This window comes from Pristiophorus japonicus, chromosome 7 (genome assembly GCF_044704955.1).
Source record: "Pristiophorus japonicus isolate sPriJap1 chromosome 7, sPriJap1.hap1, whole genome shotgun sequence".
Classification (NCBI taxonomy): Eukaryota; Metazoa; Chordata; class Chondrichthyes; family Pristiophoridae; genus Pristiophorus; species Pristiophorus japonicus.
In genome coordinates this window covers 93,839,246-93,867,149 of record NC_091983.1, presented here as the reverse complement: position 1 = coordinate 93,867,149, position 27,904 = coordinate 93,839,246, and the positions used below count along the sequence as shown (strand labels likewise).

Sequence of the window (27,904 nt, the reverse complement as noted above, 5' to 3'; positions counted from 1 at the left end):
CAGTTCCATACATGATGAGGGAGAAGATCGAAGTCAAACTGGACAGACTCCAGCATGAAGGGATCATATCACCGGTCGAATTTAACGAATGGGCCAGCCCCATTGCTCCCGTGTTGAAAAGTAATGGCACTGTCAGGATTTGTGGAGACTACAAGGTTACAATCAACTGAGTTTTGAAACGGGATCAATACCCATTACCGAAGGCTGATGACCTGTTTGCAACGCTAGCCATGGGGAAGTCGTTCACAAAACTCTGACGTCGGCCTACGTGACACAGGAGCTGGTCGACATGTTGAAAAAACTTACGCGCATCAACACTCATAAAGAACTGTTTATCTACAACAGGTGCATTTTTGAAATTCGCTCGGCTGCAGCCATATTTCAGAGGAACATGGAGAGTCTACTGAAGTCTGTCCCCAGAACCGTCGTGTTCCAAGATGACATACTGGTCACAGGTTGTGACTCCGACGAACATCTGAACAACCTGGAAGAGGTTCTACAACGTCTGGACAAAGTGGGACTCAAACTGAAACGCTCGAAGTGCGTCTTCATGGCACCGGAAGTCGAATTCTTGGGGCGGAAAATTGCTGCTGACGGTATCAGGCCTACGGACTCGAAAACCAAGGCCATCAAAAATGCACCCAAGCATCAGAATGTGACGGAACTGCGTTCATTCCTTGGTCTACTCAACTACTTCGGCAATTTCTTACCTAGATTGAGCACCTTACTAGAGCCACTGCACATGCTGCTCAGAAAAGGCAACAACTGCGTTTGGGGTACATCTCAAGATGGAGCTTTTGAGAAAGCTACTAATCTGCTTTGCTCTAACAAGCTGCTAGTACATTAGGATCTGTGTAAGCGTCTAGTATTGGCCTGTGATGCTTCGTCATATGGATTTGGTTGTGTGCTCCAACAAGCTAATGAGTCGGGCAAATTACAACCTGTTGCATATGCTTCAAAAAGTTTGTCAAAGGCGGAAAGAGCCGACAGCATGATAGAGAAAGAAGCATTAACCTGTGTGTATGGGGTTAAAAAGATGCATCTGTACCTGTTTGGTCTTCAGTTTGAACTGAAAACAGATTTCAATACCAATGCATCATCCCACATCCAGAGGTGGGCGCTGACATTATCTGCCTACGATTATTTCATTCGCCATAGACCTGGCACTGAGAATTGTGCCGATGCATTGAGCCGTCTGCCATTGCCCACACCGGAGGTGGAAACGCCACAACCGGCAGACCTACTGTTAGTCATGGAAGCTTTTGAAAGTGAAGGAACCCCTGTCTCGGCCGAACAAGTTAAGACCTGGATCAGCCAGGACCCAATATTACCGGTTGTGACACATTGTATCCTTAGTGGTGATTGGTCTGCCATACCCAAGCAAATGTGTGAGGAGACCAAACCTTACATCCGTCGCAAAAACGAACTATCCATTCAATCAGATTGTATACTGTGGGGTAATCGTGTTGTTATGCTCAAGAAAGGCAGAGAGGAATTTGTGCATGATCGACATGGCACGCATACCGGTATTGTCATGATGAAAGCCATTGCCTGATCTCATGTATGGTGGCCTGGAATTGACTCTGATCTGGAATCATGTGTGCATCAGTGCAACACTTGCATGCAGCTTAGTAAAGCACCAGCGGAATCACCGCTGAGTCTGTGGTCGTGGCCATCTAAACCATGGTCCAGGATCCACATCGACTTTGCAGGTCCCTTCCTGGGAAAGATGTTTTTAGTTGTGGTGGATGCTTATTCCAAGTGGATAGAATATACAATCATGTCATCCAACACATTCACACCTACCATTGAGAGCCTTCGTGTCATGTTTGCTACGCATGGTCTGCCTGACATCGTTGTAAGCGACAACGGATCTTGCTTCCCAGTATGGAGTTTCAAGAGTTCATGAAACTCAATGGTATCAAACATGTGAGGTCAGCACCATTCAAACCCGCATTCAATGGACAAGCAGAGCATGCGGTCCAAACCATCAAGCAGAGTATGAAACGTGTAACTCAAGGTTCACTGCAAACTCGCTTGTCATGCATATTGCTTAGTTACAGGACAAGACCCCATATGCTTACCGGGGTCTCCCCTGCTGAACTATTGATGAAGCGAGGTTTCAAGACCAGGCTCTCTCTTGTCCATCCTGAGTTGAATAATCGTGTCGAACACAGACGTCAAAGTCAGCAAGAGTATCATAATTATGCTACTGTGTCACGTGACATTTCTATCAATGATTCTGTGTATGTATTGAATTATGGTCAAGGTCCCAAATGGATTGCTGGTACTTTTACAGCCAAGGAGGTCAACAGAGTGTTTATCGTTAAGCTCAAGAATGGGCAGATATGCAGGAAACATGTCGATCAGATAAAGCTGCGGCACACGGATGAACCGGAACAGTCTGAGGAAGACACAATCAGTGACCAACCAACCTACCCTCAGTCATCAGAGGAATCCGCTGTCATCAATGAACCTGGACTTTCAATCCCTGACATGGTCATTGCCACTCCCATCAGATCGGCTACCCACCCCCCAGTCATAACAGACTCAGAACGCTCGCCCAAGGTTGGAGTTGAACTGAGACGTTCAACTCGGGAGCGGAAAGCCCCAGAACATCTCAATTTGCAAAAAGACTATTACTAATATCTCAAAAGGGGGATATTGTCATATATATATGCTTGGGTTTACTAACCACCAGGTGGCGCCATTGGCAGAGGTCATTGGGCTGTGCGCACGAGTGTGCGGCCCAGGTATAAAAGGCCAGCCATCTTGTAATGCAATCACTTTGGGCCCTAATAAAGTAGAGCCAGGTTTATACCTGCTCATAGAAACATAGAAAATAAGTGCAGGAGTAGGCCATTTCGCCCTTCGAGCCTGCACCACCAGTCAGAGTTTACAGTATTCAGTCTATTGAGTTATTGCATACACAACACTTTTTTATCAGGTATTGTTTTAGCAGCTAATATATAATGATACTTAACATTGAAAACCCCCATCACCATCCCACCTACTGGCATAACTGATACTGCAGGTAAATGTTGACCCATATAATGCATTTTCCCTTTGCCATAGTACGACATCGGACTTCGTGATGTATTTTCAAATGGTAAATTGCGATTCATTTTGATTTTAATATATAATAGATACATAACAGAATTGACAAGCACATATTTCTTGTCCATTGTACTTCAGACATTACACACATCTAATGCAAATGTTTGTGTCACTTGACAAAAAGTAAACAGGAACAGAAAATATCAGAGCTGCAATATTTGCAAGTTCTTAATCAATCTTTGCATAAACAAACTTAATGTTCTGATTCTCACCCTAAATAGCAATTAACTTTTGAACAAACATTTGAATGTTTATTTAACAATGAGGTGTTATAGCCTTGAAAGAATACATACCTGCACACAAGCAACATAATTAGACATTGGGGTGAATTTCTGTAAGGGTTGTCACTTATGCAGCTATATAATACACTCTGAATTACATGGTATAATGTTCCTTTCCTTATGAAACAGCATATATCACACCCTAACATGAACAGCGCAACAGGAGGGCTGCTAGTATATAATGGAATATGGAACTTAGAAAAGTTACAATTCTTGTTGGTTTGGGGAGAGTCCTGGCATTTTTGTCCTGATTTGATGAAGAGCTGAAGGTCTGGTGCTGAATGTTGTTCATTAAAAGATAACATAGGCTATTTATACTTACAGCTGAGTCCATGTATGCATTTGCTGCTTATAAAATTATACAGCGCAGGAGGCCATTCGGCCACTTCTGCCTGTGCTGGATCTTTGAAAGAGCTATCCAATTAGTCACACTGCCCTGCTGTTTCTATTTATCCAATTCCCTTTTGAACATTACAATTGAATCTGCTTCCATCACCATATCTGGCAGTGCATTCTAGATCATGTACAACTCACTGTGTAAATAAAATTCTCATTTCTCCTCTGGTATTTTTGTTAATGACCTTAAATTTGTGTCCTCTGGTTACACACCCTCTTGCGAATGGAAACAGTTTCTCTCTATTTACTCTATCAATACCCCTCATAGTTTTGAACACCTCTATTAAATCCACCGTTAACCTTCTCTGCTCCAAGGGAACAATCCCAGTTTCTCCAGTCTCTTCACATAACTGAAGTCCTTCATCCCTGATACTATTTGAATATATGTCCTCTGAACCCTCTCCAAGGTATTGAAATCCTTCCTAAAGTACGGTGCTTAGAATTGGACACAATACTCCAGCTGAGGCCTGACCAGTGATTTATAAAGGTTTAGTATAACTTCCTTGCTTGTGTGCTCTATACCTTTATTTATAAAGGCAAGGAACCCGTATTCTTCTTTAACAGCCTATACATGTTTTCGACTCTTTTCAACCATTTTATTACTGTGAGAGAAGGAATGAGATGGGGTGTGATTCCTGTAAAAATGACTGATAAGGAGAACAGGAAGCACAGGGGCCAGCAGCACCCATGTCTAACTCAACAAATGTTACACATTTATTCTGGACCGCCTGACTATATAGGGGGTAATATTAACCTAACCCATCAGGTGGGTTCAGGTCAGGCACCCATTTTACACGCTTCCCGATTTTACTCTCCAATGACTGCTCCTTTCCCACTTTGCGGATTAGGTTAAAATGACACCCATAATGGTGGTTCAAATTAATGCTGAATTGCTGAATATTTTCATTAATTTTTCAGGAATTCAGCCCGCATTTATAACTGTGAGCAAATTATTCCTTTTGTAGAACCAATTCTGCAGGTTTACCAGAAAATAATTCGGAGATAATGAGAGATAATGGGAGATAATCATATGGATTTATTTTATGATCAATATCCAATTTTGGTTTAGTAGTTGAAACTTGGTTTAGATGTGTATTTTCCACTTGTTTTTGAATTTGTCAGGAATGATTATCAAGTTTTTCCCATTTGAGACTCCAATAATTGTTCTTTTTGTGGAATCATTCAAACATGTACAGGTAATTCTGGTGAACGTGTTACCTGTAGAAGGAGCCTCTCATCCCCAATAATTGCTGCTTTACTCCAATCAATGATCTCTGAAAATGGCAGCTCCCATCCATTACTCAGTAACACTGGGATACATGCAGCCTGAAACAAAGGATATTGAAACATAAAATTACATTACACTCTTTAAAATATAAGAATCAACAAGTTTTAAATGAGCAATTACAACAGATTTTGAAGACAGGACCAGTTACTTTCTTTTTTTTAAACAGTGCGACTGATTGTCCAAAGTAGCTCAGAATTAGACAGTTGTAAGAATGGGGGTGGGAGGGGGGACACATCCTTCTACTCAGGTCATATAATCCAATTTTCAGCAAGTGAGAATCTTGCATTTCTTCCAAGGCTTGGTTTAACTTCATATGTGTGAAGGTTGAATCTGCTTGAGTGGAAACTCCTGATGCAATGGGGAAAGAATTAATAATTGTGATTTCCACCAGGTCAAAAATAAGTAACTAATGTGAAATTATCTGAACAAATGAAGAATGCGCTGGGGACAGCGAGGGTAAAAAATATGGATGATTTAAGTTACACTTAATTAAAATGAAGCATAGAAAGAGATGTTACAAAGTGGGGAGATACATTTACAGAACAAATGCAGCACTGTTTCTTGATTCAATACAAGACCATAATTGATTTCATATTTAGTAGTGATACTGAAATGATGAAAAATTTAGACCTCGGGGAGTACCAGTAATCACAATTTTATTTAATTTAATAGTGTTGACATGAGTAACAGCTAGAGACAATCAAACTGATGTAGGAGATTTCAGGAGAACTGATGGTTAGGCCATGAGTAATTGGAAATTATACCGTAGACAACAAAGAAAAAGAAAACTAGGAGTTATTTAAGTGTACAGTGGAGTGGATATATCTCATGTCTAAATAGAAAATTAATATAAAAGCATAAACAAGGAACACAAAATAAGCATAAAGGAAAGACAAAACTGTCTTCAGTGATTTAGGGAAATTGGGAAGGAGGAAGGTTGGGAATATATATGAAAAGTAAATGAAAAAATATGGGAACGAAAAAGAAAATATGTATTAGAGCAAACGATGGATTTTTGCATATATCTGTAGCAGGCAAAGTTTCAAAGGAGCAATGTGGCACCTTACGTATGAGAGCAATGAGATCTTTCAATATAGGTAACTTTTAAAACTAAATGTATATCTAAATTTATAGAAACAATTCAGTAACAGGAACTATTTAAATTTAGAAGTAGAAGAAGTGTGTGTTGAATTCATGGAGAAAGGGGAGGCCAACAATAAAATGCCTATAAAGTGTCTCTGGTACAATCACCAGTCTATGCTAAGTTAGCCGATTAGATGAGGAGGCAGTAACCGTGTTACAGTGGGCCTCAGCAATCCTGGACTACAGAGAGGAAAAATCAGCTATAGTTTCTGTCATGTATTCAACCAGCATTGTAACCCATGTATAAACTGACCTAAGTTGTACACCGTGAGAACACTGACCACTAGGTGGGAGACACTCCTAACCTGGACCTTCAGGTATAAAAGGGGAAGCTCCACCCACCTTCATCACTTGAGTGCTAAGGAATAAAGGATAGGTCACACACTGACCTTCTCTCAAGCATGGGCCTCGTGTGCATTTATATTGTGTAGTAAGGACGTATCAATGGTGACAAGAAACTGGGATTTAAACCACGCGAGCATGGCCACTAGCAGAACAGACGAGAGGTACTGTGTTAAGGAATGGTTGGGACAGAGATTGTTAAAGCAGCACACAGTTCTCCAGGCAGACAAGGGCAGTCAGGCATGCCCCAACATGTAGTCGAACCCAGAGGGGGAGTTCGACAGAGACAATGGCAAGCTGAACAGTGATTCACGCCATTGCAAGGGACAATGCGGCCAGTAATGGGGCCATCAACACCTGTTAATGGTGCACTCAAGGACAATAACAGGGGCAGTCAGGGACGATCGACTGGCAAGGGACCTTTTGTTTCAAAACGCAACTCATGCTGGAGGCGTGGAGGCATACATTCAGCCGGAGTTTGCAGAGATGAGCAAAATACCTGCAGTAATTGCAGAAATGGACACTGGGGTAAATCACTGGAAGGTGAAGTTCAGCGAGTTCATGTGGAGCACGTATACAGTTCATACACCAGGACGCCACCGATAATGATGAAAGTGCTCCTCAATGGCATCCCAGTATCAATGGAGTTAGACACGGGTGCCAGCCAGTCCCTGATGGGTATCAAACAGTTCGAAAAGTTGTGGGCATCCAAGGCCAGGAGGCCAAAATTATCGCCGATTGACGCACAGCTACGTACTTACATAAAGCAGATCATTCCGATGCTAGGCAGCGCCACGGTAGACGTGACCCACAAAGATTCGGAGAACAGGTTGCCACTCTGGATTGTCCCAGGGGACGGTCCCGCACTACTGGGGAGGAGTTGGCTTGCTGTCATGAACTGGAAATGGGGCGATGTCAATGCAATTTCCTCTGTGGAGCGAGCATCATGCTCACAGGTCCTGGACAAATTTGACTAATTATTTCAACCCGGCATTGGCACTTTCATGGGGGCCAAGGTAGTGATTCACATAAACCCGGACGCCAGACCAGTACACCACAAGGCCAGAGCGGTGCCGTACGTGATGCGGGAAAAGATAGAAGGCGAATTGGACTGCCTGTTGAGGGAAGGCATCATCTCACCAGTCGAATTCAGTGATTGGGCGAGCACGATTGTGCCGGTGCTCAAGGCGGATGGGTCGGTCAGGATATGTGGCGATTACAAGGCCACCATCAATCGGGTGTCACTCCAAGACCAGTACCCGCTACCGAGAGCGGAGGACCTCTTTGCGACGCTATCCGGTGGCAAACTTTTTTCAAAATTGGACCTGACCTCAGCTTACATGACCCAGGAGCTGGCGAGTGAGTCGAAGAAGCTGACCACCATCACGACACACAAGGGGTTGTTTGAGTACAACAGATGTCCGTTCGGGATTCGCTCGGCTGCCACGATCTTCCAACGAAATATGGAAAGCCTTCTCAAGTCGATTCCAGGGACGGTGGTTTTTCAGGACGACATCCTCATTACGGGTTACGATACTGAAGAACACCTCCACAACCTGGAGGAGGTGCTACGCAGACTGGACCGGGTAGGTCTGCGACTGAAAAAGGCGAAGTGCGTCTTCCTAGCTCCAGAGGTAGAATTCCTGGGGATGAGGGTAGCAGCAGACGGGATCAGCCCTACTGCATCCAAGACGGAAGCGATCCAGAGAGCACCCAGACCCCGTAACACGACGGAGCTGCGTTCGTTCCTGGGGGTCCTGAACTATTTTGGTAACTTTCTTCCCAAATTGAGCACGCTGCTAGAGCCGCTACACGTGCTCCTACGCAAAGGTCGCGAATGGGTCTGGGGGGACAGCCAGGAAAGGGCTTTTAATAGAGCACGCAATTTGTTATGTTCCAACAATCTGTTAACGCTATATGACCCATGTAAGAAACTTGTGTTAACGTGCGATGCGTCGTCCTATGGTGTCGGGTGTGTGTTGCAGCATGTCAATGCCAAGGGTCAGTTACAGCCGGTAGCTTATGCCTCCAGGAGTCTGTCCAGGCAGAAAGGGGCTACGGGATGGTAGAAAAGGAGGCGCTCGCATGTGTATATGCGGTAAAGAAAATGCACCCGTACCTGTTTGGCAAGAAATTTGAGCTGGAGACAGATCACAAACCCCTAGCGTCCCTTTTGGCTGACAACAAGGCCATAAATGCAAACGCATCGGCCCGCATACAGAGGTGGGCACTCACGTTAGCTGCCTATGACTACACAATTCGGCACAGACCGGGCACCGAAAACTGCGCCGATGCACTCAGCAGGCTCCCACTAGCCACCACTGAGGGGGCTACTGAGCATGGTGCTGAGATGGTCATGGCTGTTGAAGCTTTTGGAAGCGAAGGCTCACCCGTGACAGCCCGTCAGATTAAAGTCTGGACAAATAGAGACCCGCTATTGTTTCTAGTCAAGAAATGTGTCCTGAATGGGGACTGGGCAGCCACGTACAGGGCATGCCATGAGAAATTTAAACCATTTCACAGGCGCAAGGATGAACTCTCGATTCAGGCCGATTGCCTACTGTGGGGAAACCGCGTAGTCATGCCCCAGATGGGCAGAGAGGTGTTCATCAGAGAACTCCACAATGGGCACCCGGGCATTGTCACGATGAAGGCAATTGCCAGGTCACACGTTTGGTGGCCAGGGATAGACACAGATCTGGAACTTTGTGTTCGCAGGTGCAACACGTGTGCCCAGCTGGGCCATGCGCCCAGGGAAGCCCCCCTTAGCCCCTGGCCATGGCCCGCCAAGCTTTGGTCACGCATCCATGTGGACTACGCAGGTCCTTTCATGGGGAAAATGTTTTTAGTTGCAGTAGACGCCTACTCCAAATGGATCGAGTGTGACATTTTAAATTCAAGCACATCCTCTGCCACGATCGAAAGTCTACGGGCAATGTTCGCCGCCTACGGTCTACCGGACATCTTGGTCAGCGACAATGGCCCGTGCTTCACAAGCACTGAATTCCAGGACTTCATGGCAGCTAATAGAATTAACCATGTTAGAACGGCACCGTTCAAGTCGGCCTCAAACGGCCAGGCAGAACGAGCAGTGCAGATAATCAAACAGGGGATGCTCAGATTCCAAGGGGGTTCCCTACAAACCCGATTATCACGCCTCCTGTTGGCCTATAGATCCCGACCACACTCGGTCACAGGGGTTCCACCCGCAGAGCTACTAATGAAAAGGACGCTCAAAACCCGATTATCCCTTATACACCCTACCATGAAAGAAATTGTCGAGAGCAGGCGCCAGTCACAATATCACTACCATGACAGGAATGCGAGGGCGCGATGTACTGATGTAAATGATCCTGTTTTTGTCCTCAACTACGCTGCAGGGCCCAAATGGCTCGCAGGCACTGTGGTTGCCAAAGAGGGAAATAGGATTCTGGTCGTTAGACTTACCAATGGACAAATCTGCCGCAAACATGTGGATCAAACAAAAAGGAGGTTCAGCAACCCCATAGAAGAAGCAGAGGAAGAACACGATATAGAGTTCACTCCACCACAGGTGACCGAACACCGGAACCAAAGGGAGGAGAGCCCAGTCACTGTGGGCAGTCCGGACAGGCCTGAGGCACTGCAAACAGCAGACACTCAGGCCAGCGCCCAACAACCGGAGCCCCAACTCAGGCGCTCTACAAGGGAGCGTAAACCACCAGAGAGACTCAACCTGTGATCCCAATAAGACTTTGGGGGGGAGGTGATGTCATGTATTCAACCAGCATTGTAACCCATGTATAAACTGACCTAAGTTGTACACCGTGAGAACACTGACCACTAGGTGGGAGACACTCCTAACCTGGACCTTCAGGTATAAAAGGGGAAGCTCCACCCACCTTCATCACTTGAGTGCTAAGGAATAAAGGACAGGTCACACACTGACCTTCTCTCAAGCATGGGCCTCGTGTGCATTTATATTGTGTAGTAAGGACGTATCCGTTTCTGTTCCCAATGTCTGTCTCGCTAGAAGTGTGTATGTGTAATTAGTGGGTGAGGTTTGGCCATGACACCGCCTCCGTGGTCAGAAACCTGCCAACAGTCATTACCTAGGCTTCCACATCGCCACTCGGGAGAGGTTTCAGAGTGAGAGTGGAGCCTGTGGAACAAAAGCCCAACAATAAGTTAACACCTTCAGGACTGGAGAAATTTAATAGATAAATGGAGAAATTTAAACAAAAACTGGGGTATTTTAATAATCATGAAACACTAAAAAAAAGGCTAGACTACAAGCATGAGAACATAAAGAATTGAACAGAAGGACATAAATGATGTTTTGGATTTTTTTTGCTGTTTATTAAGCTCATAGGTGGCACTGAAAGAATGTAAAATAAGAATTGCTATTCCAATCTGTAAAAATATTTGTAGTATAATCTTGGGAACTACAAATCTGTCAGATTAAGATCTATAGTAGGAACATATTTATATCTATATCTATCGGGGAGTCTATTATAAATAAAGCAGTTCAAGAGCAAAGCCCATAAGTCTAAACCAATTTAGGAAAGGCAGGTCATTTAAATATTAAAAGACATAACAGAGTAATTATAATAATGTCAAAATGATTGATAATATGACTTTCAGAAAGCATTAGATAAGGTTCCACACAAATTAGTAATTCAGGTGTCAACTCATGGTATCAAGAAGAATATTATAAATTGAAGAATTATTTGACTAGATAATATGAATCACGGGACAATTGTCAGTGATCATTCTAATTTGGGTATTATGCTTGGAACAATTCTGCAATTCAAACAGTTCACATCATTAGCGATTTCAATGGGGGTCCTGCAAATAAAAAAGAAGTTTTCAAATTATGCCAGTTTATACAGGATGCTCTGAGGAGAGGGATATGGTTCAGTGAAAAGATACCAAAAATTAAAACAATTTATATTTTGGATCAGGTAATTTTAGTGGGGGGAATAATTAACCAAACATCGAAAATATTATCAACTATCCAGGCAAACAATTCCAGGCTGTATCTTGCTCTTGATACAACTTTGTAGAATCCAATGAATCTAGGGATGTACTGCAGATATTCTAGCATCATCATAGGCGGTCCTTCGAACGAGGATGACTTGCTTCCACGAGAGTTCACAGATATTTCAATGAAGCACTCGATGTTCCAGTCCTGAACTCCAGTTGAGGGGGTGGAAGATGCCTGTGCGTGGATTTTTTTAACGTGTGGTGACCGTTGCACACCAGCCACCACACAAGCTTGACAGAGCTAGGCCTTTATCCAGTGGCAAGGGTTAACCAGAACGACTGGAGACCTGCACTGCTGAACGGACCTACTGCACACACGTATTGCAGTGTGGACAGGTCCGTGCTGCCCTTGGGCCCTCGGCTCTTCTGGGCCCCATAGAGTAATGATGAGAGCCATATGAAGTACCATACTTACTGAAGGACATAGATGTAATTTCTATATTTCACTAAAGGGGAACAAAGATAGTTACAGATCTTATATCATTGAACTATGGAAAGAAGCTAAGCAAGCTCAACCTGTTGGCATTGCAAAAAAAAGTGACAGAAATTATATGCGGTTTAAGTTTTAAAACCATTTATATAATCAATCAAATGAGTGTGTTTTATGAGGAAGTGTTTTATGAGGAAGATGGAATAGCAAGCCAGTGACAATCGCTGTTAGCTGAAAAAGCTACAAACCAAATATAATTTGAGTGTAACTTCTTTGCAGAGAGTTGTGAGCCAACCAGTGTAGTAAGTATTAACTCAGTTGCAACATTCAAAAAGGAAATAAAAAATGACCAATTCAATAAAGAGATGGACAAGGACCAGTTGCTAGCACAGGAAGATGAGGAGAATGGTTTGTGTAGATCACAAATGAGAGACGAAACAACGAGGTGAATTGACAGATTGAAAAGTCTTTACTCAGTCCTACTGTCTTGTATTACGTGCAGAATTTCAATGTGTACTGTTCTCGCGGGATCCTGGCCAACATTCTTGTCAACCAACCATTGTGCATGTAGGCAGCTTTGGTAATGACTCCATGAGGCAGGGTATGGTACTTAAACTGTGTAGACTGTAGTCCTTTATTTGCAGCTCCTCGAGTGAGGACACCAAGCTGTAAGCTCCCTTTTATACTGGGTTGCCTGCAGTGTGCAGGTAACCCTTAGGTCTCCAGTAGCAGCACCCTCTGGTGTACAGGTAAGGTGGGGTAGTGTAAGGTACATTCAGTATTACAGACATCATATAACAATACAAGCATGCATACATAACAACACTCCCCCCTAAGCATTTTTCAAGTCCTTATTGTCATGACCTGGGGAGGTGATCAGTAGTGGGCTATGGGAGGTTGTGATGAGGGTTGTGTGAGTGCCAGGTGTGATCCCTGTGCTTGAGGCTGGCCTCATACATTTCCCCCCCCCCCCTCCACACACAGACCATGTGGGTGTCACTGTTGTGGGATCCCTCAGTGGGGTAGCCATTGCAGCAGTGGGTAGGATGCATACTCTGTGATGTGGGTAATTGTGTGGTGGTGGGCAGGGCCACAGGACTGTGTGGGCTCCTTGTCCTCCAATTGGGATGAGGGTCAGGTCATCCCAGGGTTTGCCAGGAAAGCTGTAGGGTATTGACCTCTCACTCCTGGTGTTGGCCCTGGTGGCCAGGGGGTGTAGGGCTGGTCTGGGGCAGGCTGCCAGTGGTGGTGGCTGTGCTGTCCATTGACCACTGTCCCTGTAGTGGGTCTGCTCCCACTGAGTGTGTGTGTGTCCTTCCTGGGGCATCACACATGTTCCAAAGATCCAGGCTACATGGTCTGGTAGCCAGCTGGACCTGGACGTCTCCCACAGGGGGAATTCCTCTAGCATTTGCATGGTCCCTCTAGAACCCAGTGTCCTTTAACAGTGTCCTACCTGTACACGTGACACCATGGCTCTGATCATACATAGTCGAGTCTACATTATTAATAACAGCATTTGCATCACTTTTTTTGTATCAGCAGACGTGGTTACATTAGGCATTTCAAACTCGCTGTCATAATCATCACACATAACAAGCTTGTTCTTAACCTTACTTACACAAGCATTCATTTCATTTTTCACATTAGTTACACCAGCATCACAATTCATGGTTACATTATCATACTTGCACCCTTTAACTGCATTTTTAGCTTTAAAGTCCCTGTCATCTTTCAGTTGAAACTATCCCTTTAAATTTTTTTGGTTATCGGTCTCCTTTAAGGGAACCTTCCAATCCGATTCGCCGCTCGGTGCCACGTGTCACTCCTCCAATGCTGCCCCTCGTGGTCTAGTCGTGGCCATTTTGATTGTAGGTTCTTCTCCTCGTGGTGCGGCCGCCATCTTCTGACTCTCCTCTAGGTAGGCTGTGGTGGTCTTTTCTTCCTCAGGTTCGGCCATGGATGTTGGGAGTTCACCTTCCTTGACGATTTTTGCCTCTTGGAGTCCTGCCCCGGCCCGGAAGGAGAAGTTTGGGTTTTCGGTCCTGGAGATTTCGCCACAGTGTTCTGAAGTCATCGCCACGCAGTCGAGCTGGACAGTTAGATCTCTGGATGCAGTGATGGATCCATGTTTGATGTCGATTGCTGGAGCCTGGAGGCTGTCGCCCTTTCGACCGACTTGGACCGTGTTCATCCAATTTCTTCCCAGCAGCGTGGGACCATCGCCGGCAACGATCCACAGGGAGAGTTTGTTCAACACGCCGCCCTGGGAGACCTGGATGTCCACGCTGCCAACAATTTGGATTTTACCTTTGATGTAGGTGAGCAGCTTCGCTTGGACAGGAGACAGTTTTGGCGGGATTTATCCACATTTTTTCAAAGGTCGTTTGGCTCATCAAAGACTGGCTCGCCCCTGTGTCGATCTCCATAGAAACTGGGACTCCATCGATGTCTACTTCCATCATCCACGGAGAACTTTTGGTGGAGCAGGTATAAATTCCATACTCTTCTTCCAGAGTTTGAGCAGCTTCATCTTTATCTGTGTCGGAGCCCCGGTGATCAGCCAACTCTTCGGTGACATGGTGAGTGAAGCTTTTTCTGCACATTCTTTGAAGGTGCCCTTTCTCTTTGCAGCCTTTGCATGTATCGTCTTTGTAGCGGCACTGGTGGGTCCTGTGGTTTCCTCCACAGCACCAGCATGGAGCCATCTGGTTTGCCCCATGTGGCGGACTCAGGGTTGAGGGACTCAGGGCAGCATTTCTGCTTTTAGAAGTAGCCATGCGGTGCGCTGCAATCGCTGGTTTAGAGTCCTGGGTCAGTATTCGCCTGGAGTTGCTGGCCGAAACCAGTAGGCCTGGCTCACTTGAATTGCTTTCTGCAGGGTGACTGTGATGTCTGCAGAGAGCAATTTGTGTAGGAGGCCTTCGTGGATGATTCCGATGACAAATATGTCCCTTAGTGCTTCATTAAGGTGGTCGCCAAAATCACACGGTGCAGCCAGTCTTCTTAAATATGCAGTATACTTAGCAATTTCTTGGCCTTCGGGTCGCCGGTAAGCGTAGAACCATTGCCTGGCTGTGAGGATGCTTTCTTTTGGTTTTAGTTGCTCCTGTTTTAGTGTTACAAGTTCCTCATAGCACATGGTGGTTGTCTTCTCCAGGGCTAGCAAGTCCCTGACGAGACAATGGATGGTGGGCCCACAACTGCTAAGCAGGATGGCCTGGCATTTTTTCGGTCGTGTAGCCGGTGTGTCCCCATCCAGGTCGTTGGCTATGAAGAAATGTTCCAATCTATCTACAAAAGCGTCCCAATCTTCCCCATCAGTGAATTGCTGAAAGTTGCTGAGATGCGACATAGTGAACATGTAGTTCATGACTTCGTTGTCAGCTTTGGTAATGACTCCACGAGGCAGGTTATGGTACTTAAACTGTGCAAACTGTAGTCCTTTATTTGCAGCTCAGGACATCAAGCTTAGGTCTCCAGCAGCAGCACCCTCTGGTGTACAGGTAAGGTGTGTACAGTGTAAGGTACATTCAGTGTTACAGACATCATATAACAATACAAGCAGGCGTACATAACACCTATATCACTGAAACAAATTAACTTGTCATGCATCTCATTGCTATTTGGAGGATCGTGTTGGCTGCTATGTTTGCTTCCATAACAACAACCATTGGACTCCAATGTAATTCATTGTGCAAAGTGCTTGGAGATGTTTCTAAGAGATCTGATAAGGCACTATATAGAAATAAGTCATTTTTTTCTTTCCGCAATTCTGAATTACCATTGTGACAGAGTTTTTTGCTCTTGATACTTTCTTCTGTGTAATAGTGGATAAACTGTAATTTGTAACAGATGGGTTTTATTCACTATAATGTCAGCATGTTACTGCATCCAAATAAATTGCATTGTTAACCAGCAAAGATCAACCTTTATAATAATTTAATGTATCTAACATTTTTATTAATTGTTTCCATAATCAACATAATATCTGGATAGCGATTTCCAAAATCATCTATGGCACAGTTCTGATGCACCTTTAGTGAGAATAATCGACTTGGGTGAGGGTGGGTTTCGGCAGCACATTAACACAGTGCATTAATATTGTAATATACTGTGCCACTGAGTGGTTAGGACACAAGCTGATGCCTTTGTGATTTGCCACTTGCAAATTCTAGAATATTGGGGAAGTGCAGGGTAAGAACCAAGAACCTCTCATCAAAAGAGGAAAATCAATGATTTTGTCATTTGGCTTTCACACACTTCACAATGCTGGTTCAATAATGGGTTGCTTAGCTACCCTCTTGTCTTGAGGAATGATGTATGCTGCAAAGATGCCAAAGCAAAGGAGAAACATTTGCTTAGTATGCTAGAAAATTATAAGAAGATAAGAAATAGGAACAGGAGTAGGCCATACGGCCCCTTGAGCCTGCTCCACCATTCAATAAGATCATGGCTGATCTGATCATGGACTCAGCTCCACTTCTCTGCCCACTCCCCATAACCTCTTATCCCCTTATAGTTTAAGAAACTGTCTATTTCTGTCTTAAATTTATTCAATGTCCCAGCTTCCACAGCTCCCTGAGGCAGTGAATTCCACAGATTTACAACCCTCCAAGGGAAGAAATTTCTTCTCTGTTTTAAAGGGGCTGTCCCCTATTCTAAGATCATGCCCTCTAGTTCTAGTCTCCCCCATCATTGGAAACATCCTCTCTGCATCCACCTTGTCAAGCCACCTCATAATCTTATATGTCTCGATAAGATCACCTCCTATTCTTCTGAATTCCAATGAGTGGAGGCCCAACCTACTCAACCGTTCCTCATCGGTCAACCCCCTCATCCCCGGAATCAACCTAGTGAACCTTCTCTGCACTGCCTCTAACGCAAGTATATCCTTTCGTAAATATGGAAACCAAAACTGCACGCAGTATTCCAGGTGTGGCCTCACCAATACCTTATATACTGTAGCAAGACTTCCCTGCTTTTATACTCCATCCCCTTTGCAGTAAAGGCCAAGATACCATTGGCCTTCCTGATCACTTGCTGTACCTGCATACTATCCTTTTGTGTTTCATGCACAAGTATCTCCAGGTCCCGCTGTACTGGGGGTCTACAGAACAGTTTGTTTTCTGGACCACAAGGTAATCAATTCAAGTCCCACCTGGGAATTTTGCACTGATATCCAATACTGATACCTTACATGATTAAGCTGCACTGCTGAATGACCCTGCTTTTCAACCTTGACTGAAGGAGTGACCACATGGGAACATTGGGTCATTAAGATTAATGTCATAATACATGTTTTAAATTTAATATACAAAAATAAGCAATTTTAAAATTGTATAAAAATAGCTTTGTAGTGGCATTAGTAGATTATTATTAATCATTAACAAAGTCCTGTAAATGTCCGAAAGAGTCGATTTGCAACCTCAAGGTTAAAATGATAACCATTAAATTTGACTGATTATATTAAAGGACAGCTAATAATCTACAAAACCCAGAGTAATACATCCTTTTTGTTTCTCCATTGCTTTACCTGAAGAGCCTCCAGAAATCGGAAAGAGCCCAGCCTCCTGCCTCTTGGGACAAGACAAAAGCTTGAATTGTGTAGCAATTCCTGGTATTCAAACCTGCCGAGACAAAATAAATAAATCCAATGAAACATTTTATTTCAACAACAATTTTTTTTTTAAATCATGAGCACTATTTAATCATGTTCCTTTTTCTTGGACAACACAAATCCAGATCTTGGTAGTTTCTGCTACAGCACCTTTGCCTTTACACATATCTTAACCAATGACTGACATATGTGACATATCTCTGCTCATCTTTGGCTCCCCCCGCCACCCCCTGAGCTTATGTTTTTTTTCTCTTTGTCTCCAATGACAGCTGGTCATTTTTCCACCATTCACATCCTGTCTTGACTAACCTTTTTCTAACTCCAGCCATTACCATTTGAATTCGGCCCATCATCCCTTTTGTCTCTCTAATCTCTCCTGCCTTCCACCCCATCACAGACCTTCCCTTTTGTTCTTTCTTCCCCTCCCCTTCAGTGCCTCTTAAGAATGTGTTCTTTTCGAACATTCACCAGTTCTGACGAAGAGTCGTCGACCCGAAATGTTAACTCTGTTTTTCTCTCCACAGATGCTGCTTGACCCACTGAGATTTCCAGCATTTTCTGTTTTTATTTTCGATTTCAGCATCCGTAGTATTTTGTTTTTGTATATATGACACCGGATGATTTCTAGATTCAACCCCAATAATCTCCACATCAACTAAATAAGGGGCGAATCTTTCAATTTTGGCCGGGGCGTAAGAAGGGCGGTAGAGGATTGGCCGCCAATTAAACAACCTCCCTGATCAACTTCAATTCAACAACTCGCCTGATTAATTTCAATGAAGAGGAAAATCCAGTGGGGTGTCTAACGAGTGGCCAATTTGCTACTGTCCATTTTATGCTCCTGCCGAAGTTGAAAGCTTTTCCCAGGGGGAAGACTTTGGGTTGGCTGCCAAACGGGCATGAGATTGGCAATCCATTTGCAGCACCCGCCCAACATGGTCATCAGAAGGTTTAACCACTTTCGGGTCCGGGCCTCATTATCATTTTCTTCGTGAGCTACAGATGCCTCGTTGCAGCTCACCAGTTTCCTCGGGAGGAAACTTGGCCAGCAATTCAATGCAGCCAGCTGGCCGGTAAGGTTTGATGGGGGGGTGGGGGGAGAGCAACAAATGCCAAGGGGGAATCAGAATTGACCGACAGCAGGTCAGCGGAGCGCTCCTGCTCCTCCTGGCTCCACAGAAATCTTTAACAAAAAAACTGGAAGAGGCCTCCAATGGTCCTTCTAAGGTTCACAGGTTAGACCACTCGACGCCTGGAGAAATAGACTATGTCGTGCATGTTTTGCCCATTTATCCTTGAAAGTTGCAATTGGGGTCCTACAGCAGGTGTAGCATGGCTATTTCCATATATAAACAGCCTTCTGCCTGTTTTGAGTGGGAGTGCTGGATGCCTATTCAAAGGTTTGTGTGAAAATTGAATCAAGCGGGTAAATCAGTGCACAAGATCTCCACCAAACTTTCAACTGCTGGTCGCCCATTTTTACAGGCAGGAAACAGACGGCTGGTAGTTGAAGACTTTGCCCATGGTGTTATAAAACTGGATACAATTATAAAGCTGTAATCATCCTCTGGCAATAGGGCATGTATATTTTCCTTTATTTACACATAAATATGTATGTCTCAATTTTTAGATCTATAATCTGCTGTGCACAATATTCCTGTAAACATGAACATTCTATGTTTCTTCAGCCATCATTATTTATAGTCAATAGAAAGAAAACGTTCCTTCTTGTTAATAATTAATGAGTGTACCCTTTGGTTCGAGCCCTTTGAAGTACGCAGCAGCATTTCTGTACAACGACCACGGTTAACTTATTTTCTAGTTCCCAAAGGCATTATTAAAAGGAGACAATTTGATCCTAGTGAATACTGTGCACATTTCATTATGTTAAAACTACTGTGCAGAGTTCAATGTCCTGTGAATGTAGATTATTCGATATTTTGGAATTGCTGTCGAGAAACATTTTGGGAATATTGTGCATTGTTCAAAGCATTTTAGTTCAATACAGTGGGAATATTATATACCATTCAAATGGTTTGGAAAGCTGTACAGTTCAATCTATTGGGAATACTTTATACAGTCCAATATATTATGAATGCTGTATACAGCTCAATACATTATAAATGCTGTAGAAAGTTGAATCCATGAATACTGAAAGCTGTTCAATAGGTTGGGTGTAGGCACACTGTTAAGTATATTGGCGCTGAAATCCCAGCCTCCCCCGGTCCGTACGGAGTGTGTACGGACCCGGGATGGCGCATGCGTCGAAAACCAGCTTTTCCGATCTATCAAGGTTTGGCTTGACAGGTCTTCCGCATCTCGGCAGCAATGATATTTGTATGGGCAAGACTGCGGTATTTGCCCATCTCTTGCCATGCGAATGTCCTTAAAACTCTTGCGTCTAGTAAAAGCAGGCACATTGTCTACTTTTACCAGCATAAAAGTTTAAAAACATACAAAAACTTAAAAAAAAATTTTAAACACATTTTAATGTTAAAAACCCTGCCCTACTAAGGTAAGTTTATTTTAAACCATAATTGAAAAAAATTTTAAAAATCGGAAAAATATATATTTTTCTAAGACATTTATTAACTTTAATTTAAATTAATGTTAAATATGTGATTTTTTTTCTATTTTTTATTTGTGTTTTGGTATTTGGGGGGTGTTTCTCAATCATAATAATAGGAACTCCTATTTTACGGAGTTCCCATTATTATGAATGAAAAAATACTTTACCTGGATTGGTTGCCCAGAGCCATGTGACTCCAGTCCAGCTCTACGTCCGCCCAGACGTGCATACTTTCCGATGCGCAGGGAGAGGCGGCCTGAGGACCGGGATCTCTGGTGGGCACAGCAGGATAAGGTAGGTGCGGATCTTTTTTCCATTTTCTGGCGAGCGCCCGTGGGAAGCAGAGGACCGGGATTTCAGGGCCAATGTGAATACGCTTGGGGAGCTCACTCGATCTAGAGCACTGTGTATGGTTCACTGTGGTGGGACTACTTTACTAAGAGGACACATTCTAATTTTTCAAAAGTACTGTATACAGATCATTGTACTTAAATTATTATACATGGTTCGGTGGATCAGGACTGCTGTACATTGCACAATCTACTCGGAGCACTGTATTGGTTCAAAAGATTGGAAATTCTGTGCACAGTTCTTTGTGTTGGCTTTACGTGGTTGAAATGACTGGGAATGCATACAGCTTCAATGAATTCAGAATTAATTATAAAACAACAACAACTTGCAATTATATAACTTAAATAAGACAGCACCAAACAGGGATAGGAGACTAGGAGGGGCAACCAAAAGGTTAGTTGAAGAGATGGATTTTGAGGAGGTTTTTAAGGGAGGGGCGAGATGTGGAAAGGTGCAGGGGTTTGAGGATGAAATTCCAGAGTAGGGCCCAGGAACCTGAATACTCTGCCACCAATAGTAGGGCAGAGGGAGAGGGGAGGCACATAAGGTCAAAGGAACAGAGAATCCAGAGGTGGGGATATAGGGCTGGAAGAGATTGTAAAGGTAGTTTGAAGCAAGACCATAAAGGGTCTTCAAGGCAAGAATGAAGATTTTAATTCAAAGGCGTTAGAGGTGGGGCAGCATGTGGTGATGGGTGAGCTGTACTTAATGTGGGATAGAATATGTGCAGCAGAGTTTTGGACAAGTTGAAATTCATGGAGGATGGAAGACTGTCAAAGAAAGCACTGGAGTAGTCAACTCTGGAAGTGCATAAGAGTTTCAGTGGTGAATGAGCTGAGGTGGGAGCAGAATTATTGACAAATGTGAAAATATTCTCTGTCAATAGACTACAGATAATGATAGCTAATGAAATGCAGGGTGGTCATGTTAACAGGAATGCTTTTATTACAAAACACCTGTGAATTAAGAGTTTATATAAATAAAATAAAAGATATCTGCACTATTGATGATCATTGTGATCAAACGTGACTGTTGGGTTCATACTTTTATATGTAGATAACATAGCATAAATTGTTCAATGGGTTAATACTCAATATGCCTCTTCATGTCAGGTATACTGTACATAATTTAATGAACTGCAAATAATGTGAATGATTCTGTAGATTGTGATAGTTTACAGAAGAATTTGTAGGAAATCATGCGGCAGCGTAACTTTTGCCAAATCACAATCTGCTTGCTTAAAAACTGCAATAATGTTGAACAATGGAGACATTAAAAATTGTGACATTATGACAAATCTTTTCAGCATTCATTTTGAATTTATTATCATGAAATAAGGGTCCCAAACCTTTTTCCCATCAACAGTTTTTGGTGTGTGAGGCATGATAAGAACGATTGAAATGAGATAATTACAGTTTTCAAGTTCTTTGAGGGAATGAAGTAGCTAATCTAGGCAAATTGATCATCATGACAAAAGGTTCAAATATCAGGGAAACAAGTTCAAAAATAAGACTAAATAGGGAAGCTAGTTGGTACATTTTATATAAGGGGTATTAGCTGTATGGAACAAGTTACCAGGGAGGCCAACTGAAGAAAACAGTACAGATGTGTTCAAATCCTAATCACATTTGTTTCTGCAGCGAGAATGGACTCAAGCAGGTAAGCAACTGGGGTTGCGATCCATCGAGGAGAGACAGGCTCATTGGACCTAATGGCTGTTTCCTGTTCTTAAAAACTCTACTTGCTTAGAATATTCAGTGTAGAAACCCACTCAAAATCATTCTGAAAATGAGACCCATATACCCTGTATTGGAAAATATATGTATTTTTTAGACTCTGTAAATCAAATGTCAAACAAAACAAAAAACCTTATTCAGTTGCCTTATGGAGAGATGTGCCAGTCTGTGCATGGAATTCAATAATCTATTACAAACTTTGCACTGACACTAGAGGTCTCTATAGGAACAGAATTTCAAATGATGCCATAGCCATGTATGAACTGGGAATGTGGTAAGTTTTTCTCCCTGAAAAGATTTTCATTTCTCAATTTCTAGTCGAGTGGTCTGTACTTCATAACTTTGAAATAATCAACACCGCAATAATAGTGCATAAACTTAAAGAAGCATGGCAACAAATTCAGGCAGTTCTTGCATAATCTGAGATCCTGGAATGACCATAAATAACTCTGAAATTCTCTTTCACACCTGCCAGAAAAATCTACACTACAACTGAAGCTATAGCTCTACATCACAAGCCATTCACACAGATTTTTTTTAAAATGTTTTAAAATCACAATTTATATCACCCAAAGGTGCCAGTGTGCATCCCCATTCCAAATCTAGTGAAATGCAAGTCACAGGACAATAATACATGTTAAAAATACAATGTGAATAGTAAAAAGGAGATACATTACTTGATTCCTAGATGAAATGTTAATTTGTGTTATTACTGTAGCTGTTATACTTTATGCAGCTTCTATAAGGAACTCTATCTGTTACAAAAATATTTCTCGAAAGCAAATTTTCACTCTGAAATTTTGCACGTTTCTTACACTTCCTTTATCACAATGCCTTATTATACGCACAGCTTGCTTTGGTTGGTTCAGTGAGTGGAATTGCAAAGCCTTGCTTCAGATTTTTCTTCTAGTAAAACCTTAGCAACAGGCAAAATTCTTCTGACAGGTCTGTGCAATTAGCTGCAAATGATGATCAAATCTACTGTACCCAGATTTGCCATCCGACAAAACCAGCAAAAGTTGACCGATAGCTTTAAAAAAAGTGAGACTCCAAACCACCCCCAAAAATGCTTATGGCACATGAAAATAAATAGTTACACTCAAACTACACAGGGGTATGAACATAACAAGTTTCAGATTGCTGCAGTTACAAGGAAAGAAATGAAACTACAATAGAAGTTGTGGATTTAGAAATTTCAATGGGAAATTCAAGGTTTGCATGGGGAAGGATCTGGAGAATCCTCCCCATTTTAATAATTCAGGCACTATTTCCTTCCCCTTTGCTCCCTGTTCTTGGGTGGTATTGGGGTGAGCGGGAAGAGAAATTGGCCAGAAAAAATTCCATTGGCTCCCTGTCACTTCTGGGATTCTCCTCTGCAGTTGATGGTGGTTCCTGAAGACACACAGCCATATGCCCAAAGCTTGCAGCAGCAATATTCCTCCCTCCCCCAAAGGTGGGCTCTGATAAGCTCACTCAGCAAGCTCCCATTACTGTTTTCTGATAAATAATATGACAAAAATATGTAAATCATTGGATTAGTACATTGGCTAAAAGATTAAAAGTACTACAGAAGAATAATCAAATCAGACTGTATCATATTCTTCTTGTTTTAAGCATACCAAAGTGAGGCAAATTGGGCTAGATTTTTCTCTCAAAGTAACGGTGAGGCTAATGGCGCTTGTCGTTATTTATGGGTAAACGGTACAGTAACTTCAGGTGAGGAGCAGATGCACAATTAAGTGCCAAAGTCCAAAAGTTGCTGTATGAGTTACACCGCTCCATCATTAGCTTAGTGAAAATGGCATCTTGCTGCCTGGCTCCCCATTGAAATGCATTGAATGCTATGAAGTTGCTGGATTTGCGCAGTAGATACGAACTAAATTTGCCACAGAAAGTTAAATCTTATCATTTAATTACCTACCTGCTAAGTGTTGATTGCTGCCAATCAACATCTCTGGCACTGAAAATTAACTATTGCAAGTGTGGAGTCTCATTCCTTCAAAAGGAAAGTCTTGCTTGATCAACCTCATTGGATTTTTTGAAGAGGTAACAGAGAGAGTAGACAATGGTAATGCAGTAGATGTAATTTATCTAGATTTTAATGAGGTCTTTGATAAGGTACCCCATAATAGACTGATGAACAAGGTCAGAGAATGCGGAGTCAGGGGACAAGTAGCAGAATGGATATCTAGCTGGCTTCAAGACAGAAAGCAGAGAGTAGGGGTAAAGGGTGGCTATTCACAGTGGCAGAAGGTGGGTAGTGGTCTTCAACAAAGATCAGTGCTGGGACCACTGTTGTTCACAATTTATATTTACAATTTAGACTTTGGAATCAAAAACACAATTTCTAAATTTGCGGATGACACCAAATTGGGGGGCGGGAGGGAGATAGTCAATACTGAGGAGGCCTGCAACAAATTACAGGAGGACATTAATAAACTTGCAAAATGGGCATATAATTGGCAAATCAAGTTCAACACAGATAAATGTGAGATGTTACACTTTGGTAGGAAGAATATTGAGGTCACTTATTACTTGGAGGGTGTGAGTCTAGGTGAGGGAGAGGAACAAAGGGATCTTGGAGGACAAATACACAAATCACTAAAAGTTGCGACACAGGTTAGCAAGGCCATAAAAAAAGCAAACTAAGTTCTAGGGTTTATTTCTAAAGGTATAGAATTGAAAAGTAGGGAAGTTATGCTAAACCTGTATCAAACCTTGGTTAGACCACACTTGGAGTTCTGCGTACAGTTCTGGTCGCTATATTATAAAAAGGATATAGAGGCATTGGAGAGGGTGCAGAGAAGATTTACAAGGACGATACGAGAAACGTGCGAGTATACATATCAGCAAAGGAAGAATAGGCTGGGTCTCTTTTCCTTGAAAAAAGGCTGAGGGTTGACCTAATAGAGGTCTTTAAAATTCTGAAAGGTTTTGATAGAGTGGATACAGAGAGAATGTTTCCACTTGTGGGGAAGAGCATAAGTAGAGGCCATCAATATAAGATAGTCACCAAGAAATCCAATAGGGAATTCAGAAGAAACTTCTTTACCCAAAGAGTGGTGAGAATTTGGAACTCGTGACTGTATGGAGTGGTTGAATAGTATAGATGCATTTAAGAGGAGACTAGACAAGCATAAGAAGGAGAAGGGAATGGAGGATTAGATATAGATGAGGAAAGACGGGAGGAGGCTCGAGAGAAGCATAAATGCCAGCAAGGACTGGTTGGACCGAATGCCCTGTTTCTGTGCCGTATATCTTATTTACTTATGTATGTAATCCTATCTATTAGTAGTTGTTGGAGATTTTTTTTAAATTAATTTTACTTTTCCTTTCTTACTCTTTCTTTTCCCTCTCAATCCTTTGTCTCTTTCTCTCCCTTTATTTCTCTTTCAGCACCTGATTTGACAATGAATTCACCCACTCTAATTTACACTTCCTTCTCAGTCCTGGTGCTGTTTATTTCACAATCCTTCAAACTGATTGGTTAAGGAGACATACAGTTGCTTGCCCTGTTCACTCAGGTCCCAGATGCCCAGTTGCCCTCGCTGTCACTTTATCAGCTCACACTTTCAGCAACTTGCCACTGAAAAAATGTAAAAACCTACACGTCCAAGGGCAAGTCTAATTAATGGCAAATGCTGTTAGATGCCCTGCTGCAGCAAAATCAGGGTCATCATCGTTTCACATCAGGAAGATTACACACAGTACTTGGTGGTGATCTGATTTCCTCTCAGATACACATTGTGCAATGCCATTAACATTTCAGTTTTCACTAAATCAAACTATTTTTGATGCAAAATGCCATTATTTGTTTTTACAAATTGAGGATGGCTACGAAGGTTTAGTACAGTTCCTTTATCAGCATTTTTGACCTTTAGTTAGCCATAAGCAGCCATCTCTGATGCCAGTAGTCTTCACAATGTTGGAGTGCCCAGTATATGCAGCCAAACCTCTCCCTCCCCAATGGATACAGCCAACTTCACGTTCCCACATGTTTAAAACCTGGCACGAATCAATCAGCCAATAAGGGTAGGGCAGAAGGGAAGCTCAGGCTCATCATGATTTTGTGGTGTGCATTTATTTCTGGGATACTGCGCCAACTTCAGCTCTTGTATTGGAATCAGTATCGGACTACCTACTAGAGCGAGACTTTGCTAGGATTTGTGTGCTCAGTTCATTCCATTATTGGTAAGTGTGAACCACAAGGTGATAGGAAGAGACAATATGTATGAATGTAAAGGAGCTGTAGGAGGGGTCAAAACTAAAAATTATGGTTTAAAAACTAGTATTAAAACACTCTACCTAAACGCATGCAGCATTCAAAATAAAGTAAATGAGTTGACAGCACAAATCATTACATATGGGTATGATTTGGTGGCCACTACAGAAATGTGGTTGCAGGGTGGCCAAGACTGAGAATTAAACATACAGGGGTATCTGACAATTCGGAAAGATAGACAAGAAGGGAAAGGAGGTGGGGTAGCTCTGTTAATAAAGGATGATATCAGGGCAGTTGTGAGAGACGATATTGGCTCTAATGAACAAAATGTTGAATCATTGTGGGTGGAGATTAGAGATAGTAAGGGGAAAAAGTCACTTGTGGATGTAGTTTATAGGCCCCCAAATAATAACTTCACGGTGGGGCGGGCAATAATCAAGGGAATAATGGAGGCATGTGAAAAAGGAACGGCAGGAATCATGGGGGATTTTAACCTACATATCGATTGGTCAAACCAAATCGCACGGGGTAGCCTGGAGGAGGAATTCATAGAATGCATACGGGATTGTTTCTTAGAACAGTATGTTACAGAACCTACAAGGGAGCAAGCTATCTTAGATCTGGTCCTGTGTAATGAGACAGGAATAATAAACGATCTCCTAGTAAAAGATCCTCTAGGAATGAGTGATCACAGTATGGTTGAATTTGTAATACAGATTGAGGGTGAGGAAGTAGTGTCTCAAACGAGCATACTGTGCTTAAACAAAGGGGACTACAGTGGGATGAGGGCAGAGTTGGCTAAAGTAGACTGGAAACACAGACTAAACGGTGGCACAATTAAGGAACAGTGGAGGACTTTTAAGGATCTCTTTCACAGTGCGCAACAAAAATATATTCCAGTGAAAAAGAAGGGCGGTAAGGGAAGGGATAACCAGCTGTGGATAACCAAGGAAATAAAGGAGAGTATCAAATTAAAAACCAATGCGTATAAGGTGGCCAAGGTTAGTGGGAAACTAGAAGATTGGGAAAATTTTAAACGACAGCAAAGAATGACTAAGAAAGCAATAAAGAAAGGAAAGATAGATTACGAAAGTAAACTTGCGCAAAACATAAAAACAGATAGTAAAAGCTTTTACCGATATATAAAACGGAAAAGAGTGACTAAAGTAAATGTTGGTCCCTTAGAAGGTGAGAAGGGGGATTTAATAATGGGAAATGTGGAAATGGCTGAGACCTTAAACAATTATTTTGCTTCAATCTTCACAGTGGAAGACACAAAAACCATGCCAAAAATTGCTGGTCACGGGAATGTGGGAAGGGAGGACCTTGAGATAATCACTATCACTAGGGGGGTAGTGCTGGACAGGCTAATGGGACTCAAGGT

The 27,904-nt window shown here is 42.7% G+C and overlaps 1 protein-coding gene across 1 annotated transcript in view; it reads right to left on the bottom strand.

Annotated features, from left to right (window-relative positions):
• Positions 1-20,440, bottom strand: part of LOC139266596 (exostosin-1-like) — a 365,501-nt gene extending 345,061 nt beyond the window's left edge. The window contains exons 1-3 of the mRNA XM_070884192.1: positions 20,379-20,440; positions 17,559-17,652; positions 5,013-5,120 (exon numbers count right to left, since the gene is read on the bottom strand). Of these exons, the coding sequence (XP_070740293.1) occupies positions 5,013-5,120; positions 17,559-17,652; positions 20,379-20,440 (264 nt within the window). The remainder of the gene's footprint in view (positions 1-5,012; positions 5,121-17,558; positions 17,653-20,378) is intronic.
• Positions 20,441-27,904: the final 7,464 nt, after the last annotated feature.